At 37.4% G+C, this 17,568-nt stretch overlaps 1 protein-coding gene across 6 annotated transcripts in view; it reads left to right on the top strand.

Annotated features, from left to right (window-relative positions):
- KCNQ5 (potassium voltage-gated channel subfamily Q member 5) overlaps positions 1-17,568 on the top strand; it is a 535,207-nt gene that overhangs the window by 88,685 nt on the left and 428,954 nt on the right. For 3 of the 6 annotated variants that reach the window (XM_047732062.1, XM_047732061.1, XM_047732059.1), the window contains exon 2: positions 16,589-16,618. The exons of the other annotated variants lie outside the window; for them this stretch is intronic. In XM_047732062.1, the coding sequence (XP_047588018.1) occupies positions 16,589-16,618 (30 nt within the window). The remainder of the gene's footprint in view (positions 1-16,588; positions 16,619-17,568) is intronic. 6 annotated transcript variants of the gene reach the window in all.

Below are 17,568 nucleotides of genomic sequence, written 5' to 3'. Positions count from 1 at the left end.
TTCCATTTTCCTTCCATTGACATGCTGCCAGATTTCCAAAGTAACTGCCATCTGTAAGCTCCTAAAGGATTTTTTTCACCTTTTATTTATTTCTTTGGTTTCTGTCCTACTCTTTTCACCCAGATTTTACATTGGATCTTTGTGAATATGTTCTCCATAACATGTGAAATGTACTTTCTTCTTAATTTTGTCTTTCCAAATCTTACCCAGTCCTCAGAGTCCATGCCATGTCATGCCTTCCAGAAATTTCCCCTGTGGATCCCTTTCTGGATAATCCCTAAATCTCTGAAATATGTATTAGTATACAGGGCATGTAGAACTAGTGATAAATGTTTTCTGTTGTTCTCTAGTGATATTAATTAACTCTGTAACATGGACTCATCTTTTTTAAGAGAAGGCACCATGGGGTGCCTGGTTGGCTCAGTTGACTAACACTTGCCTTTGGCTCAGGTCATGATCCCGGGGTCTTGAGATCAAACCCTTCCTCAGGCTCCTTGCTCAGTAGGGAGTCGTCTTCTCCCTCTGCCTCCTGCTCCCTCTGCTTGAGCTCTCTCTCTTTGTAAAATAAATAAATAAAATCTTTAATAGAGAGGAGAAGGAACCATGTCTTACTCTTCCTTTAATCTCCATTAGAAACAAAAAGATAAATCAAGTACTCAAGAAATTCTCATTTATTAAGTAGATTGCAAAGGTCATTATGAAACTACGGCAGTAGTTTTTAGTCAGGGGCACTTTGGGACATTTGGCGATGTCTGAAGACATTTTTTAGTTGTTAGAATTGGGAGGGAGGTCCTACTGGCATCTAACGAACAGAAGCCAGGGATTCTGCTAAACATGCTAATAGTGTAGGGGAACACAAATCTCCCCCCCCCCCCAGATCTCAGTAGTGCTAAATTTTAGGAATCTTGCCTAAATAGATGTAACATTTCATAGCAAATAATCTAGGATCTTATATATTTCCTCAAAAGGAAGAACTTTTAGGGATTCAGCCATGGAATGCCATTATATGCACTTCTTCTCTTTCTTCCTATTACTAATGGAAGAGCAAATAAATGCTCCACAGATTGCGAGAGGGGATATAAAAACTTACTTCTTTAAATCCTCACATGGCTACCACACAATAAAATCAAACATAAACTGAGTCTACCCTGTATTTATAAAAACATGCATAGGGACTATGCATAGGGACTATGATTCCTTGGTAACAACTTTCTTCTTCCTAAATTGACTTTGATCTGTGCTCCTCAGCAGTTCTTACCCTTTCTTATTCATATTGCCTTCTGTAATAAGGTTGTTTTTGTCGACATATATTTTGATGTTAAAATTTTAATTACAAATAGCTGGAGAAGTATTTATAAATTTGATTTTTTGGCACATATTAACATATTTCGTATGTATTAGGATATGAAATTAAAGGGAGTGAGGGTAGAAAAAATTGAGAAAAAGTTTTGAAATGTAAGAAGGAAAATTCTTTAAGATTTCATATCTTAAAGACATGAAATTATTTGGAATTTTACCCTATTGCAGAGAGAGAAAAACAGTTAGATTTGAATTATTAATAAAATACTTTTTTCCTAAACTTTCTTCTGGATGGTGGGACAAATCATAATACCAAAAGTATAGTTCCTCTTTTGGCTCATGTACTTTTCCTTAAGTAGTCAGGTTCCTACCAGGAACCCGACTATGAAAGAGAAAGGATGCAGTTCTCTAAGGAATTGCAATTATTGCGTATATAGTTTTTATTGTTGTACCTATTTTTGACACATTCCAAAATAATATATTCTTTAAATGTAATATTGATCAGTTTTCCTCCCTTTTAAAATTCTCTAAAAATAAAACAAGTGTAGAGAAGATTACTTGGTTTGAAGTAGAAGTCATTCTAAATGTGTGCTTTTATTGCCTTGTTTTTAAGACCTTTATTTTAGTCCATACAAAACATCCAAATAATTTAGTCCTGGAATCCCATTCATTGGCAAACTAAAAGACCATCCAAGTAAATAATAATCTGGGATTACGCTTGGTCCTTGGAAAGGAAATATTTCTAGAAATAAAAATACTGCTCTTCTCTTTTTCCTGTAATTTTCATAGCACTCTGATGGCAGTTTTATAGCCACTAACAGAGATTTGGCCCAGAAAAGCATGTTTAAACTGAGGGTGCACCCCTGCTAAATCAAAATGAATTGTGAAATAGCTAGAAATGCCACAGCTTCTCTTCATGTTCTGCAAATTGTTTCAGGATGTTTTCTATAAACTTGCACTACTTTTGCTTTTATATTTTTACTCATTCATTCAGCAAATATTTACTAAGCACATACCATGTACCAGCCACTAGTCTTAAGTCCTCAATCACTGATGAGCATAGCACATTCTTCCTATTTGACAGGGATTACAGTCTTACAGAGCAAGTAAACAAAAATCAAATAATCATACAAATAAAGTTTTTCATTCTTTCAAAAAAGCACATATTGAGTGCCTCCAGTGTTCTGGACCTGTTCTAGACTTAGAGGGTACAATGCCAAAACCTAGGAACCTTACATTCTGGCTGGCAAAAAGACAGCAAGCAAATAAAAGTAGATAGATAGATATTGTGGTACTAAAATTAACTGATATAATTAAGTTTTATAAGGGCATGGAAGATTTTGGGAGTTGGGATAATAGGTTTATAGGCATAGTGGTCAAGAAATATTTTTTAGGGGCGCCTGGGTGGCTCAGTGGGTTAAATCCTCTGCCTTCAGCTCAGGTCATGATCTCAGGGTCCTGGGATCAAGCCCCTCATCGGGCTCTCTGCTCAGTGGGGAGCCTGCTTCCTCCTCTCTCTCTGCCTGCCTCTCTGCCAACTTGTGATCTCTGTCTGTCAAATAAATAAATAAATAATCTTAAAAAAAAAAAGAAATATTTTTTAAATATTTTATGTTATTTGAGAGTGACAGAGATAGTGAGAGAGAGCACACAAGCAGGAAGGAGGGGAAGAAGCAGATTCCCCGCTGAGCAGGGAGCCCTATGCTGGGCTCCATCCTGACTGAGCCACCGAGGCATCCCAAGGTCAGGAAATATTTTAACAGAGACCTGAATGAAGAGAGGGAATGAGTCATGAGAAGAGAATTCCAGGTAGAAAGTACCTGACATATTAGGAAATCAGCAAGGGAAATTCAGTGAACGAGATAGAGTGGTAGAAGTTGAGGTCAGAGAGATAGGAAGGAGCCAGATCTTTTACATGGCAAATAGCTTTGGTTACTACATACCATACAAAATGCTTTGTAACAAATATAAACATTAAAAGAACAGACATCTGGGAGCCTAACCTAGCCTGGGGAATTAGAGGAGGCTTCTGCTGGGGACTGAATTGTGTCCCCCCCTCCAAATTCATATATTGAAGCCTTAACCCCTAATATGACTGTGAATGAAGACCTTAAAAGAGGTAAATAGGTGTTAAATGAAGTGGAAAGTGAGATCCTAATCCAATAGGAATAAGGAGAGATATGAGAATAGGAAGAGATACCAGGAAAAGAAAAAAGAGAGAGAGATACCAGGGATCCATGCACACAGAAAAAAGGCCATGAGTTAAGATTTAGTGAAAAAGTAGCTGGCCATTTGCAGCCCAAGGAGAGATACCTCAGGAAAAAACAAAACCTGCCAAAACCTTGACTTGGACATCAGCCTCCAGAAGTGTGGGAAAATAAATTTATATTATTTAAACCCTCAGTCTGTAATGTTTTGTTATGGAAGCAGTAGAAGACTGATACAGTTTCCCTGAGTAGGTGACCTTTGGGCTGAAAACTGAAGGGTGTATAGGAGTTAACAACTTGAATAGCATAAGGCAACAGTATGTACAAGGGCCCTACATTTGAAAAGCACATTGTGTGTTTGAGATTCTGAAGGCCTATTGGCTGAAGCTTCAAGATCAAAGATAAGAACGGTACATGGAGAGATGAAAGAGGTTGAGGAAAGCCAAATCATACCGTCTGTTAGGCTCTGTGAAGGACTTTGGTCTTTATCTTGAAGGGGCTGATATGATTCGTTTAAAAAAGTGGCATTTTTTAAACCTCATTTGGCTTTGGAAAACTGATTGGAATAGGGAAAGAATGAGTGAGGAGGGACCACTCCAAAGGTCCTGAGAGATGAAGTAGCCTGGACTGGAAAGTAGACAAAAAAGATGGAAAGAAGTGAATTGATACTTGCAGATGAAGTTGACAGGGCAAGGATTACTCCTACATCTCTAGGTCTTGCCTGTGGAAGGAAGTTGATACCACTCTTGAGATGGGGAATACTGAATTCATAGTTTTATCTCCAAACCTAATCAGTTCCATTTCGGACATGTTGAATTTGAGATGCTTCTAAAATATCCAAGTGGAGAATGAGTAAGTGGATAAATCTGGAGTTCAGAGAACAGATGGAATCTGGAGATACAAGCTTGGGGTTCACTAGCATATATATAGTAATTGAAACCCACTGTAGTTTCAGTTCTTTAGAGACAGGGACTTTGTTTTGTTCACTGATGTATCCCAGGTTCATGGAAAAATGCTGACATATGACATATGACATATGACAATGCTGAATGAATGAATGAAAGAATGAATGGGTGGTGGGGCACCTGGGTGGCTCAGTGGGTTAAAGCCTCTGCCTTCGAATCAGGTCATGATCTCAGGGTCCTGGGATCGAGCCCCACATCGGGCTCTCTGCTCAGTGGGGAGCCTGCTTCCCTCCTCTCTCTGCCTGTCTCTCTGCCTACTTATGATTTCTCTCTGTCAAATAAATAAGTAAATTCTTTAAAAAAAAAAAAAGAATGAATGGGTGGATTATCTAGGGAGATCATGTGATATGAAAAGAGAAACAGGTCTAGAATGAAACCTTGAAGAATGACAACGTTCACAGACTGGGTAGAACTTACAGAGAAACAGCAAAGGAACACTCAGAGACAGGAAGAAAATCAGTCAAATCTGAGGTACATGAAGCCAGCGGAAAAGAGTGCTTCAAGAAGAAAGATGAGTTTATCCCCTGGAGTGAGTGGCATGCAGCAGCAAGTCTAGCCTATGAATGAGTACTTCTGAATCCTAATGGCTAGGAGGGCTTTAAAATACTTGAATTTATTTATCACTCTTGTCAATCTTTGAATCAAAGAAGATTTGATTGCTTATGTGCAAGATTTACCTCAGATAATAACAGTCTCTTAGAACCACATCTCCGACACATTCCCAGCATGGGTGTGTATATAATTACATCATCATGCTTTGCATAAAATTATGATCTTAACGACACTTGCAAATAATGAATTCAAATAATAGAACACCAATAGCTTTTCTTGACAAGTTCACTTCAAGTCTTCTGTCTGGATAATAGCTCAACCACTTTTTGCCTTACTATATCTCCTTCCCTCCCTCTTTTTATTTCACTCCATGCTTTCCTATACTCTGCATAACAAAGACTTTCCTAGCTTCCTGCATAACCACATGATGAGTCATAATTAAGATTTGAAGAAATGATAAAAATTATTTTATTTCACCACCTGTGTACCATCCACAAAAAAGGATAGACTGATTAATTAATTAATTAATTTCCAAGGTCGTGAGTATAATTTGTTTAATCCTAGCTATTCTCACATAAGATTCTCTGCCTTGCAGAAGAGCTATATGGAATCCTCTGGGGACATTTATCATACTAATGAGCATAGTTTTCTTATAGCCAAATTGGGGTTATAGACCTCAATTTAGAGATCGAGAATATTCAGTAGAAAATCCTGCCTCTCCATTTCATCTGAATGGCCTCTTCCTTGAGGTAGATAACCCACTCGACTTTTACATGTTACTATCTGCAATGGAAAGAATAAGGAGAGAAGTCATTAATTGTCCTTGGTTTAGATGTCAACTGTAGACTGTAAATATTTAGTTTAAGGACTACTTTTCCTTTCTCCCTGCTTTATTTTTCTTCAGTACACTTATCCTACTTGAAATTTTATTATATATTTATTACTTTATTTGGTCTTGGATTATCTTCTCTGGAGGATAATCTACATGAGAACAAGAACATTGTCTCTCTCATGTTTGCTGAGTCCTCAAACTCAAAACTATGCCTGACATATTGTAGGAACTCAGTAGTATTTATGGAAGGAATAAATAAGTAGATGCTACAGCCTTTTGGTGGAGGTAGATATAAAAGGCTGGTTGAGTTGGCAGTTTGGTATGAAATCCAGTTCCTGATATCAAGTCACACATTTGAAACATCCAGGCAAACATTTTTGCTTAACATCTTTAATTGTCTTATCCTAAGTGTCAACCCTACATTAGATGTTTCCACATAAAGATCCAAGGGTGCTGTGAACTCATGGTATCCCAGACACCCTTCTTTTTTATTTTCTACCCCTACCACAACCTCATACCTCCTTTTCCTCGAGGTCACTCTTTCCTGTCACTTCTGCCTGCTCCTTTGAGTTATCAGACACCTCACTCCTTCATATATGCAACCAATCACCAAGTTCTATAAATTTTGCCTTTATAATGCCTTTATGATGTTTTTATATCCACCTTCCAAACCACTTGATCCCTGTCCTGGTTCATTGGATAACTCCCTCTTCCTGACAATTGCAATGCCTTCTGATGTCTTCTGGTGCCTCTAGTCTCCTGTTTGTCCAGTCAATATTACATATTCCATATATTCCACACCTAAGTAAATGTGAATATTATTTAATAAATAAACATTGATTAAGTTTTTTTAAGTGTTCATTCTAAGCTCAAGGAATAGTCTAAGGCAAATGGAGGTCTTTGTCTTACAAAAGGGTTTAAAGACTAGATATGCTCATATCACTGTCCTTCTCAAAGATGTTCAAAGGCTTCCCATTTACAGTGAGTAAAACTTAATCCCTTAAATGATATTCTCAAACATCCTTCCTATGACCTTAAATACAAACATTCTATGTACCTCCTGTGTTGTTTCCAGAAGGGGCATGCACTTCCATCCTGAGTTGTGTCTTTCTTCATCGCATCCCTCTAACTGGAATGAGTTCCTCTTTCCCTTTGCATACGTGATATAATCCTATGCGTTCTTAGACTCCTAACTCAAATATCTGCTCACCCGTGAGCCCTTGTCCACTACCACAGGAAGAATTAAATCTTTTCTGTTTGCTCACAGACTTCATTTATTCCTCTATAAATGCACTTACATCTGCTGTGGAGTAGGTTCTGAGCACCTTAAAGACATACATATGCTCCTTGTGAGCCCCTTTTTTTGGTTTGTTTGTTGAAGGCCTCTTATTACTAAGCCTTATTTTCTCTACCTATCTGGGAGTTCAAGTTCATATCAGATAATGTATTTCTAAAGAGTTCCTAGATTACCTCCAGTATGTTCTAGAAAGTGCTAGCGACAATTGTGTAAGCACTACAATGACTGCTGTGCGCAGTTTCTCTAAAGTTCTCAATCCTTGAGCTGTCGCATGAGAAGCTTTTAATAGCTTACACAATCTTTAGAGTTCAAAATCAAAATGGATCCTCCACTAAACTGAACAGGACCCTTGTAGAATGTCCTGTGCAATCTAGTTGAATACTTTGCTTCCCCTTTTTTCTCTGACATAGCTCAGAAGCAGTTGCTTGTGTACTTTATGCCTGATACTGTGTGGTTACATAAAATCTCCTTTTGTCATAAATATGATGTATATATGTATATCCTTGGGCATTATTTGATAGCTACTGTGATTTCACTAATGACCATCAGATTCAGAGCTTAATTGTCCACTGATATATGTCAGAACGCCATACACTGGCTAATTTCTGTCAGTTTCTAAATGCTACTGCTATTGTTAAGGCAGTTCAAAAATAGCAAAAACTTGATTTCCCCTTAATATCCTGAGAATCATATTCATGGGCACCAGGGAGTCTGGGCAATAAATCTGATAGATTTTCGCCATCATATTTAGAATAAACAAATTAGTGCTAGAAAGTTTTCTAATAGGAGATAATAAAGGAAATGGGCAAACACAAATAAATGTTACAAAGAGGAAAAATACAGTCTCTGTGAGCAGATTAATTGCTTTTGTAAATTAGATGGAACTTTTTAAGTATAGGCAAAAGTTCTAAAATTATACAATTTAGCTAAATAACATAGTATTTGTTCCTATCATTAAATAGTTGTCTTTCTATTGGGGCCAAAATTGATGTTAAAATATGTTTTATGACAAGTATTTGCCAAATTATTTACCAGTGAATATTTCTTTAATTGGACTGAGCTAAGTGAGAATGTGATTCCTCCCTAACGTGGCCTATTTCAGGCGTGTCACTGCAGCGTGGGTGTGAAGATTAACTCCCATCTCTGGACCTAACAGTGAGATCATTAAAGAACACATGTGGTGCTGGTGTCACACAAAGCAGCCAGTATCTCGGTGTGTTCACAATACAACCAGGTACTCCCAACCTGTCCCAAATCTCCAGGCTAAATCCCTTGAGGCTCTGGTGTTCACCTTGCAGATTTTGGCTATTAATCACAATTATAATCTTGTAAACTGCAGGCTTTCAATAAATGTTTGCCCTTTGATTATAACAAAGACTTCTTGGTAGAAAGGTTCAGATAAGAACCTGAAGCATAGAATGAAATGGGTGATGAACAGAAGCCTATTTTACGTTTTGCTGAGATCAACTCCTGCCCTCACATGGTATTGAGCCTCTTTGGTACCTCACTAAAATGTAAAGAGGATAGACCCTCTTCCTAGCTGAGACCATGTACTGGCTCAATAGTGTACGTAGTTGACTTTTCTGACTTTTTTAAATAAAAATTATGTACGTTTGTACTCACTTCAGCAGCATATGTACTAAAATTAGAATGATACAGAAAAGTCAGCATGCACAAGTTTGGTATGCAAATTTGTGAAGCATTCCATAGTTTTATAGGAAATACAGTTAATAATATGTAACAACTTTGTGTGGTGACAGATGGTAGCTAGATTTATCTTGGTGATCATTTTGTAATGCATAGAAATGTTGAGTCACTATGTTGTACACCTGAAACAAGTACTATATCATATGTCAACTAGATTTCAATTTAAAAAAGAGATCTCATGGGGGCGCCTGGATGGCTGAGTGGGTTGAGCCTCTGACTTCGGCTCGGGTCATGATCTCGGGGTCCTGTGATCGAGTCCCGCATCGGGCTCTCTGCTTGGCAGGGAGCCTGCTTTCTCCTCTCTCTCTCTCTGCCTGCCTATCTACCTACTTGTGATCTCTCTCTGTCAAATAAATAAATAAAATCTTTAAAAAAAAAAGAGAGATCTCATGAACAACAGATGTTCAAGATTTCTTTTCCTTCAGATTTTGTTAATCAGATTTTGTGAAGTTGAACCAAATAGTTTCAGAGTACAGTACCTAACTTATTCCTATCAAATAATCCACATAAAATAAAGTATTGCTAAATAAATTGTTTTTAGATCAAAAAGTATATATTTAAGATGTATAACATGGTGTTTTGATGTACATATATACATAGTGAAATGAATACTATAATTAACATATCCATCTCCTCACATAGTTACCTTTTCTGTGTCTGTGTGTGTGGGGGGGAGAGCACCTAAGATTTACTCTCAGCAAATTTTTAGAACACAATGGTGTGTTGTTAATTATAGGCACTAAACTGATCTCCAGTATTTATTTATCCTACAGAACTGCTTACTTTGAAATACAGACACATCCAAATTAAAAAAGGGGGAATCAATTATAAGATGGCATTTAAAAAATATTTTTAAAGTAACATGTCGAAATTTTTCGAGTCTTGAGAAATCTTTTATCTAAAAATAATTTTCCTCTATAGCACATAGCAAAATTTGAAAGTTCGTGATTGATGCTTTTGGAATAATTACTTTTATATTGTTACATGTAAAATCATGAAAATATATTTGAGATCATAATTGAGCACCTATTTTACATCATTGAGAACTATTGTACAATTTGTTAAGGATGAAATACAGCAAGAACATTTGTCTTATAACATTAGAGTCCACATCCAGAAACATTATGTGTATCATAGAAAAAATAATGCAGTGGATTTTGTTTTTAAGTCTTGAAAAATAGATAATTTTCATATAGGAAGCATGTCAAGTGATTTATAACACATTAAAAGATAGCTTATAAATTCATTTTAATCTTCTCACATAATAGTGCTCAAATTTAAAACTTTTGCTATCTTAAACTTTCCATGTCTTTTCTGATCTTTTATTTAATGCAAACATTTTTATAACATATGTGCACATATTTAAAGAAAGTACTTTGGGGCCCCTGGGTGGCTCAGGAGTTAAGCATCTGCCTTTGGCTCAAGTCATGATCTCAGAGTTTTGGGGTTGAACCCTGCCTCAGGTTCCCTGCTCAGTGGAGAGCCTGCTTCTCCCTTTCCCTCTGCCTGTCGCTCTGCCTACTTGTGCTCTCTCTCTCTCTCTGTCAAATAAATAAATAAATAAAAATCTTTTAAAAAATAAGATAAAGTATATTAGCATATTTATAATAACTTACAATAATAATTTTATGAATGTCACCTAATAAATGAAACCTCTGTCCTAAAGAGCTCTTAAATGATATTTAAGTATCAAGAAGCTTATTGGGGATTTGCATAAGCAAATAGATAACAAACTACCTATGTCTATTTGTAAGAAATACCTAAAATTTAAAGGAAGTGATATAAAGAATTGGTTGTTGGCGGGGGGGGGCAGTCTAAGTTGAATTTAAAGAACTAGATCAGGGGTGCCTGGGTGGCTCAGTGGGTTAAAGCCTCTGCCTTCGGCTCAGGTCGTGATCCCAGGGTCCTGGGATCGAGCCCCGCATTGGGCTCTCTGCTCCGAGGGGAGCCTGCTTTCTCCTCTCTCTCTGCCTGCCTCTCTGCCTGCTTGTGATCTCTGTCTGTCAAATAAATAAATAAAACCTTTAAAAAAATAAAAAATAAAAAATAAATAAAGAACTAGATCAGATTGAATATGGGTAATTAGGGTTAATTCTTCCTTTCCTATAGACTGTCTGGGGGACATAGTTTCTATTATATTTTAAATTTTCATACATTTTATTGGCTTGCAGATTGAGCTGTTATTAAAATAATGTTTCACTTCTAAACGTGATTTTGAAAGGTTTGTAGCAATGTACTATGTCTGATTTCTTTAGAGAAATAATAATATAATAATAGTAAGGTGAAGAAATAAAGTTATTCTTTTAGGACTGCATCTTTAAGGATAAGATATTGAGATTCAAAAATACATACATTTCAATAACACAGTTGGATTTGATCTTAACAATTGCTACCATAATATTTTCTAGTTACTCAAAAGATATTGCTATTGTTCAAAATTATTTCAGAGCTCTTCTTTTGGAGTTGCCTTTATAACCAAGTTATGAACCACATAAAATTTTTTCTTTTTTTTTTAAAGATTTTTATTAATTTATTTGATAGAGAGAGCACAAGCAGGCAGAGCAGCAGACAGAGGGACAGCCAGAGAGAGAAGAGAAGCAGACTCTTTGCTGAGCAGGGAGCCTGATGCGGGGCTCAATTCCAGGACCCTGGGATCATGGCCCAAGCCGAAGGCAGATGATCAACCAACTGAGCCACCCAGGCGCCCCTCACATTTAAAAAAAAAAAAAAAAATCTAATATGTTACAGTTGCATCTTGTTCTTAACCTAAATGCCATCGCCCACCTTGATTATTTATATTGTTTATCAAAAGGGACCCCAAATATCCTTTTATGCCTCCCAAAATAAAATTCATTCTTCAAATATATTTAAAAGAATGGGACACAGTTCCAAAGGTAATTGAAAAGTAGTTTTGAAATACTTAAAATTCTGCTCATGAGAATAAATGTGTAACCTCACAGAGTAACTGTTTTATAAAGGAAATAGATTATTTGGGTTTAAAAGGTACGGTATGTTTGTGCAGCCATGTTTTTATTCATTTGTTTACTTAAGAATGTACTACCGTGATAGTATGAAAAACTATTCTTAGTATCAAGGAGACATTTAAAATGTTTCCCTTTATGTTAAGTTGGGTTTTTTTTTTGTGTTTTTTGGTTTGTCTTTGTTTTTGTTTTGCTTGGTTGAATATTCATTTGGCTTTTCAGCAGCAGGTAAATCCCTACTTTAGAGGCCTCTCTCTGGTCTTTAATTGTTAATCCCAGTAGAAGCTTTACTCTTTGCGAATCAGTTATGGACACCACATTCTGTAAACTATGGATCTATAGCCAAAGATTAAATTGATTTTCACATTTTTATGACACAAATAAGACCACATCTGTTTGGTTTGCTGGTTTATGGCTGTCATAATATCCAGTATATAATAGGAGTTCAGTTACTGTCTGCTGAGGGGATGTCAGATATCAGACACACACCTTGTCATTTTTACGCCTTCTAAAAATGTTATTTGAAAGACATGTTCAACTTTGGTGAGACAAGAGAAAAGCGTATCTTAACAAAAGCAATCTTTAGAGAAGGGATTGCAGGGATGCTTATTCATAGAACATGTAAACCTCTTGTTCTACTTTAGCCACTGTTTCCCCAGGGCCGTCTCAAAGCAGCAATTTAAATTCATTTCTGCAATTTTATCAACACTTTATTAAACACCTACTATAAGCCAAAGAGTGATCTAGGGACTGGGAAAACAGTTATAAACAAAGTAGAGGTCCCATGGAGTTTGCATTTTAATGGTGGCGAATGATGATTCTTGAAGATACTATAATGTATTTTTAAGCATTGTTTCTGATGATTGATAAAATGTGAGTAATGATCCCAGTGTACTGAGGTCTCGCTGGTATAATTTGGTGAGCTCCATAAACTGTATCACAAAAAAGAGCGCTGCTTACTCAGTTTGGGCAAATATAGACAATCTGGATGACTAAACACCTGTGTTGTTTTACCAGTGTTGTAATGGTTTGCTTAAGATGAATGGTTGACCACCTTGAACTTCCCAGGAGTTAACAAATAATATCTTCATTGGGAAATCATTCTTGGATGACATATGCTTTTAGAAAATAACACATGTGAAATGTTAGTATAGGAACACTTATTTTTGGTATAATCTTTGATAAAGACTACAGGCTTTGGGCTTTTTATCTTAGCATTGGCCACATACTAAAAGAGTGATGGACACAGCATCACCTGAGTCCTTAACTTAGAATCCATCTCCATGAGGCTGCCTCTAGATATTTTAATGTGCATTTAAACCACAGAAATAAAAACTGGGTGAATACTTGTATTCATGCACTCATGAATGAGTTTCTCTAAAAACATAAAAAATACGCCTCGTACTAAGAAGGTATTTGAAAAAAAAATTAGAAGACCTTTTGTTTGGTACATATTCACTTAGCTTAAAAGTCAGTAGTACAAACAGTAGGTAGAATCCTGCCTTGGAGTTGCTCCTAGCATGACCTCGCATGACTCTCTCTTAAAAATTATCACACTGCCGATCACTACCCATAAATCTCGAGAGGGCAAAGACTGTGTTTTATCTGTATACCTCTTCCAGTCCCTACAGCTACCCCAAAACATACATGATGTGTCATGCTTAGAGTACCTGTATGTTTTTACTAATTGGCTTTGGTTAGGATCCCTGAAGAGCCCGCTTCCTTGCTTTATATTGCTAAAGATTTCCCTTGAGGAGCATCCCCGAGAAACTAAGGTTGCCCTGGCAGCCAGCATTTGCTTTTTTTCTAAATTCCTTTTGATAGCCATGATCTTATAAAAGAGCTCCTATGAACTGATCTCTAAGAGACTTTGAATACTTATGTTGCGAACGTGGGCCTCATCCTTTGCTGGTCTGCCTACTCTGCTTGCCACTTTTCTATCAGCAGTTGGTGGCATTCAGCAGCAGCTGCCTTATCTTTATCTTGCTTTTCACTTGAAGATTTGGGAGCTAAGCCAGGTCTTGAGATTGTTCCCTTCTGCTCCTTCTTGTGGTCTTATTTGAAATCCTTTCACATATTTGAGGGGTACCCAGACAAGGAAGGACCAAAACAAATGACAGTTTCTCCCACTCCCCAGTATAAGTCCCATTTTAGGCCTGCCTTTGTAATTGCTAGTATTTCACCAGTTGTTCTTTTTGTATTGAAATGTAAAAATATTCTAGCTTTGTTTTCTAAAAATAGCTTCTAAGAAGTAGTTGAAACATGGATGTAAAATATAGTCAGTTGGAAAAAAAAAGAGATACTACTGGGATCGGGGGGGGAAGGGCATTCATTCATTCATTCATTCAAAAACGAACATCTACTGTTTGTTTGGATCTGTGAGGCATGCAAAGATGAACAAAACATAATTGCACTCCCTTAAAACATGCAATCTAGGTGGAAAAATTGGAATTTTGCCCTGTACCAGCAGGTATCTGAACTCCACTCAGATTTTTAGACCCCCTACTGTGCTAGGTTTCTGATGGAAAAGTGTTATTCTTTCTTCCCTTGGAGAAGTATTTTGAAAGACTAATATGGTCTCGCTTCCCCAAAGATGAAGGACATTGAAATGGAGGACAGAGGCAGAGATTTCTCTAGACATCAGGTATCCCTGGCAGTTCCAGTCTACCTGCTGCTTCCAAGTATAACCCTGCTTGGAAACCCCTCCTCTTGTAGGTTCCTCTGTGTAAGACCCAAACTTCTTAGGTCATGAAAAACAAAAGAATAAAAAATTTTATGTGACTAAAGACCGGTTTTATACCAGCACCATTTCACTCAATTCTTACCCCAATGAGACGAGGCAGATATTTTGCTGGTGAAAAATCTGGGTACCGAACGCCCAAGCCAAGTCAGGATTCAAAACCAAGTCTGTGTGACTTCAAAGCCAGACACACTTTAAATGTTACAACTTTGTGGCATCCTGCTTAGAGGTCCTTCTCTGAAGATGGTGTCTTTTCTTGCCAGTGATGGCCCTGTGGGCCTTTCTGGGTAGTTCTCATGGGTTCCTCTCTTGTCTGGGTTATTCCCTTGCTTCCTTGAACAATTCCTTAGAGATTGGACAGCACAGTGTTACTGTGCCAGCATCATCTCCAGAACCCTCTAGTGCTGCTAGCTGTTCCCTAGGCCTCTCCCAAGAGACTTCCTCAGGGACAGACCCCCTCAACTTGGACCCCCTCACCTTGGACCCTCCTGGCTTTAGGGCATACAGCCAGATTCTATCAACATTGTCCCAGACCACTGAAGGATGTGGCAAGAATCTCATAGTCCTCATAATTCCCATCCTTCCTATGCCTGGTATAGAACTAAATCTGGTGGTGACTCAGTCAGTGTTGAGTCAATGGTAGAGACATGATCCAAAGACATCTATTGTCTAGCACCCAAGGCAGTGCTCACAATCATTCTGCCATTCAGCCTCTGGAGTGTCCTTTGTCCCATATGAAGAAGCTTTAGAACCTGTGCTTTTGAGTCATTGTGTCTACTTTTTATAGTTTTACTATCTTCTCTGTTGCCTTTTACTGCTATCCAAGTGAGTGCACAGCTCACTTAACCTTCTGCTAAGTTTGCTGCTTTTAATCTGTCATGGAATGGACACTTTTTCACATTTTATCTAAAATGAGAAATGACAAGACGCCTAGGGAAGGACTCCTGTGCATTCACCTAAGTTTCTGAATCTATCAAATTAATTGTTGCCTCTTCTGAGAAATTTTTTTGCTTCCTCCTTGACATAGCTATGTCATGTTATTCGTGTTGCTGTATCCTTGGAGTAAGTATTAAAGGATATTTTCTTTTCCCTTTGTTCCTACAGAGTATAGGCAAGGTATAAGCATGTAATTTTCTTCAATTTCTTTCTTATTTAGCCATTTTTCAGCCAAAGAGGTTTCTGCTAATACACAGAAATCCTTTTTTCAAGAAAAGCATGATCAAATCAGTGTGGAGCGATATGTGATATTTGATGTGATTCATTAATTGCTATAATCATAAAACTCTTGGAAGTGTAAAACAGTGAGAATATTAGAGATTATTTTGTCTGGTCATTTTGTTTTCAGATCAGGAAACTATAGTAGACTGTGAAAATTAAGGGCTATGTTCAAGGTCCCAGAGATAGTGGGCCTAGAGCCAGGATAAAACCCCAACCTCTGGTTCTTAGTTCATTGCTTCTCCCTCTCTCTACTCCTATTTCTTCTTCCTAGAATCGGGTGTATCTACTAAATGACTGTAGATTTTATATTTACCTTAGGAGTATGGTAGTTACTATCCTATGGGTTAGTGTCTTGCAGAGAATAAAGCAGCAAAGTAGGAAGTATATGAATTTAGAAACCAGGTAGACAATGACCAAATACAAGTTCTGTCATTTTGTGGCTGTGATATTGGATAAGCTACTTAATCCCTCTAAATGTTAGTTTTCTCATCTGCAAAATGGAGATTATACTAATAACCATGGAGTGAGAGTTAAGTGAATTGATTACTATATGGTGCTGAGAACAGTGCTGGAACCCTAGTAGGTGTCCAGTAAGAGAAATGTACAACAATTATCAGATGTCTTCTTCTCCTTTATCTAAAAAAAGTACCTTTTTTCCTTTTATGCTTAAAATAGTAACTTTTTGTTATATGGCTATTATTGTAGGTTTTTGATAAGTCCTACAAATGAATAAGTTTATAAATAGGTTTAAAGTGTGCATTTGATTTTCATAGTTTGTTTTTTAATGCAGGTCTGAGTCTCTGCTGGGAGTTGCAAAGAAGTGAGTATATTTACAAAGGCATTTAAGTGTCACAGACCAACATTTCTCAAAGCCTGATCTTAGATCACTTGCATAAGAACCACTCGAGGGGGTGGGCTTTAAAAAGGGAAGATTCCCAAGCTCTACAATAGACTGATGAATGCAAATCTCTAATGATGAAACGGCCCAGGAATCTCTATTTTAGGACAAACTCAAGGTAAGATTTTCATACATTCTAATTGTTGAGAACCACTACTGTGGATGGATCGGGTTTTTTTAGATTATTTATTTGAGAGAGTGTGTGTGTGTGCACATATGTGTGCGTGTGTGTGCGTGCACACGTGCGTGCGCATGCACACACACGAGTAGGGAGAGGAAGAGATTCCCAAGCAAACTCTACCCTAGGCACAGAACCCATTTGGGGCTTGATCCCACTACCCCAAGATCATAACCTAAGCTGAAACCAAGAGTCCAAACCCAACCAACTGAGCCACCCAGGTGTCCCTAGATGAATTATTCTAAATGCCAGATTACTCAGCTTAAAATATTATTTTCATTATTCTGTGTCCTTGTTTAAATAATCTTTAGTACTTGCTAATTTCCAGTTTGGCAAGGAGGGTCATTCACTGTCAGGTTGTGTGAACTTCCCTATTTAGTCTTGTGACAGGCTGGAAAATGTCTTCTAAAAGATGTACATGTGCTAATATCCAGAATCTGGATATAGGGTTCCTTAGTCTGTGGCAAAGGAATTTTGTAGATGTGCTTAAATTAAGGATTGTGTGATGGACATTATCCTGGCTATTGAGGTGAGCCCATGTAAGCCTGATGGTCTGTATAAGAAGAGCAGGAGGATCAGATAGTATGTGAAGATAGAAGCAGGAGACTGGAGTGATGGCAGGAAGGGGTCCTGAGCCAAGGAAGGCATGTAACTTCTAGTAGCTGAGAGGGGAAAGGAAAAAAATCCCACCCTC

The sequence above is a fragment of the Lutra lutra genome, chromosome 6 (genome assembly GCF_902655055.1).
Source record: "Lutra lutra chromosome 6, mLutLut1.2, whole genome shotgun sequence".
Classification (NCBI taxonomy): Eukaryota; Metazoa; Chordata; class Mammalia; order Carnivora; family Mustelidae; genus Lutra; species Lutra lutra.
This window is presented reverse-complemented; position numbering and strand designations above follow the sequence as displayed.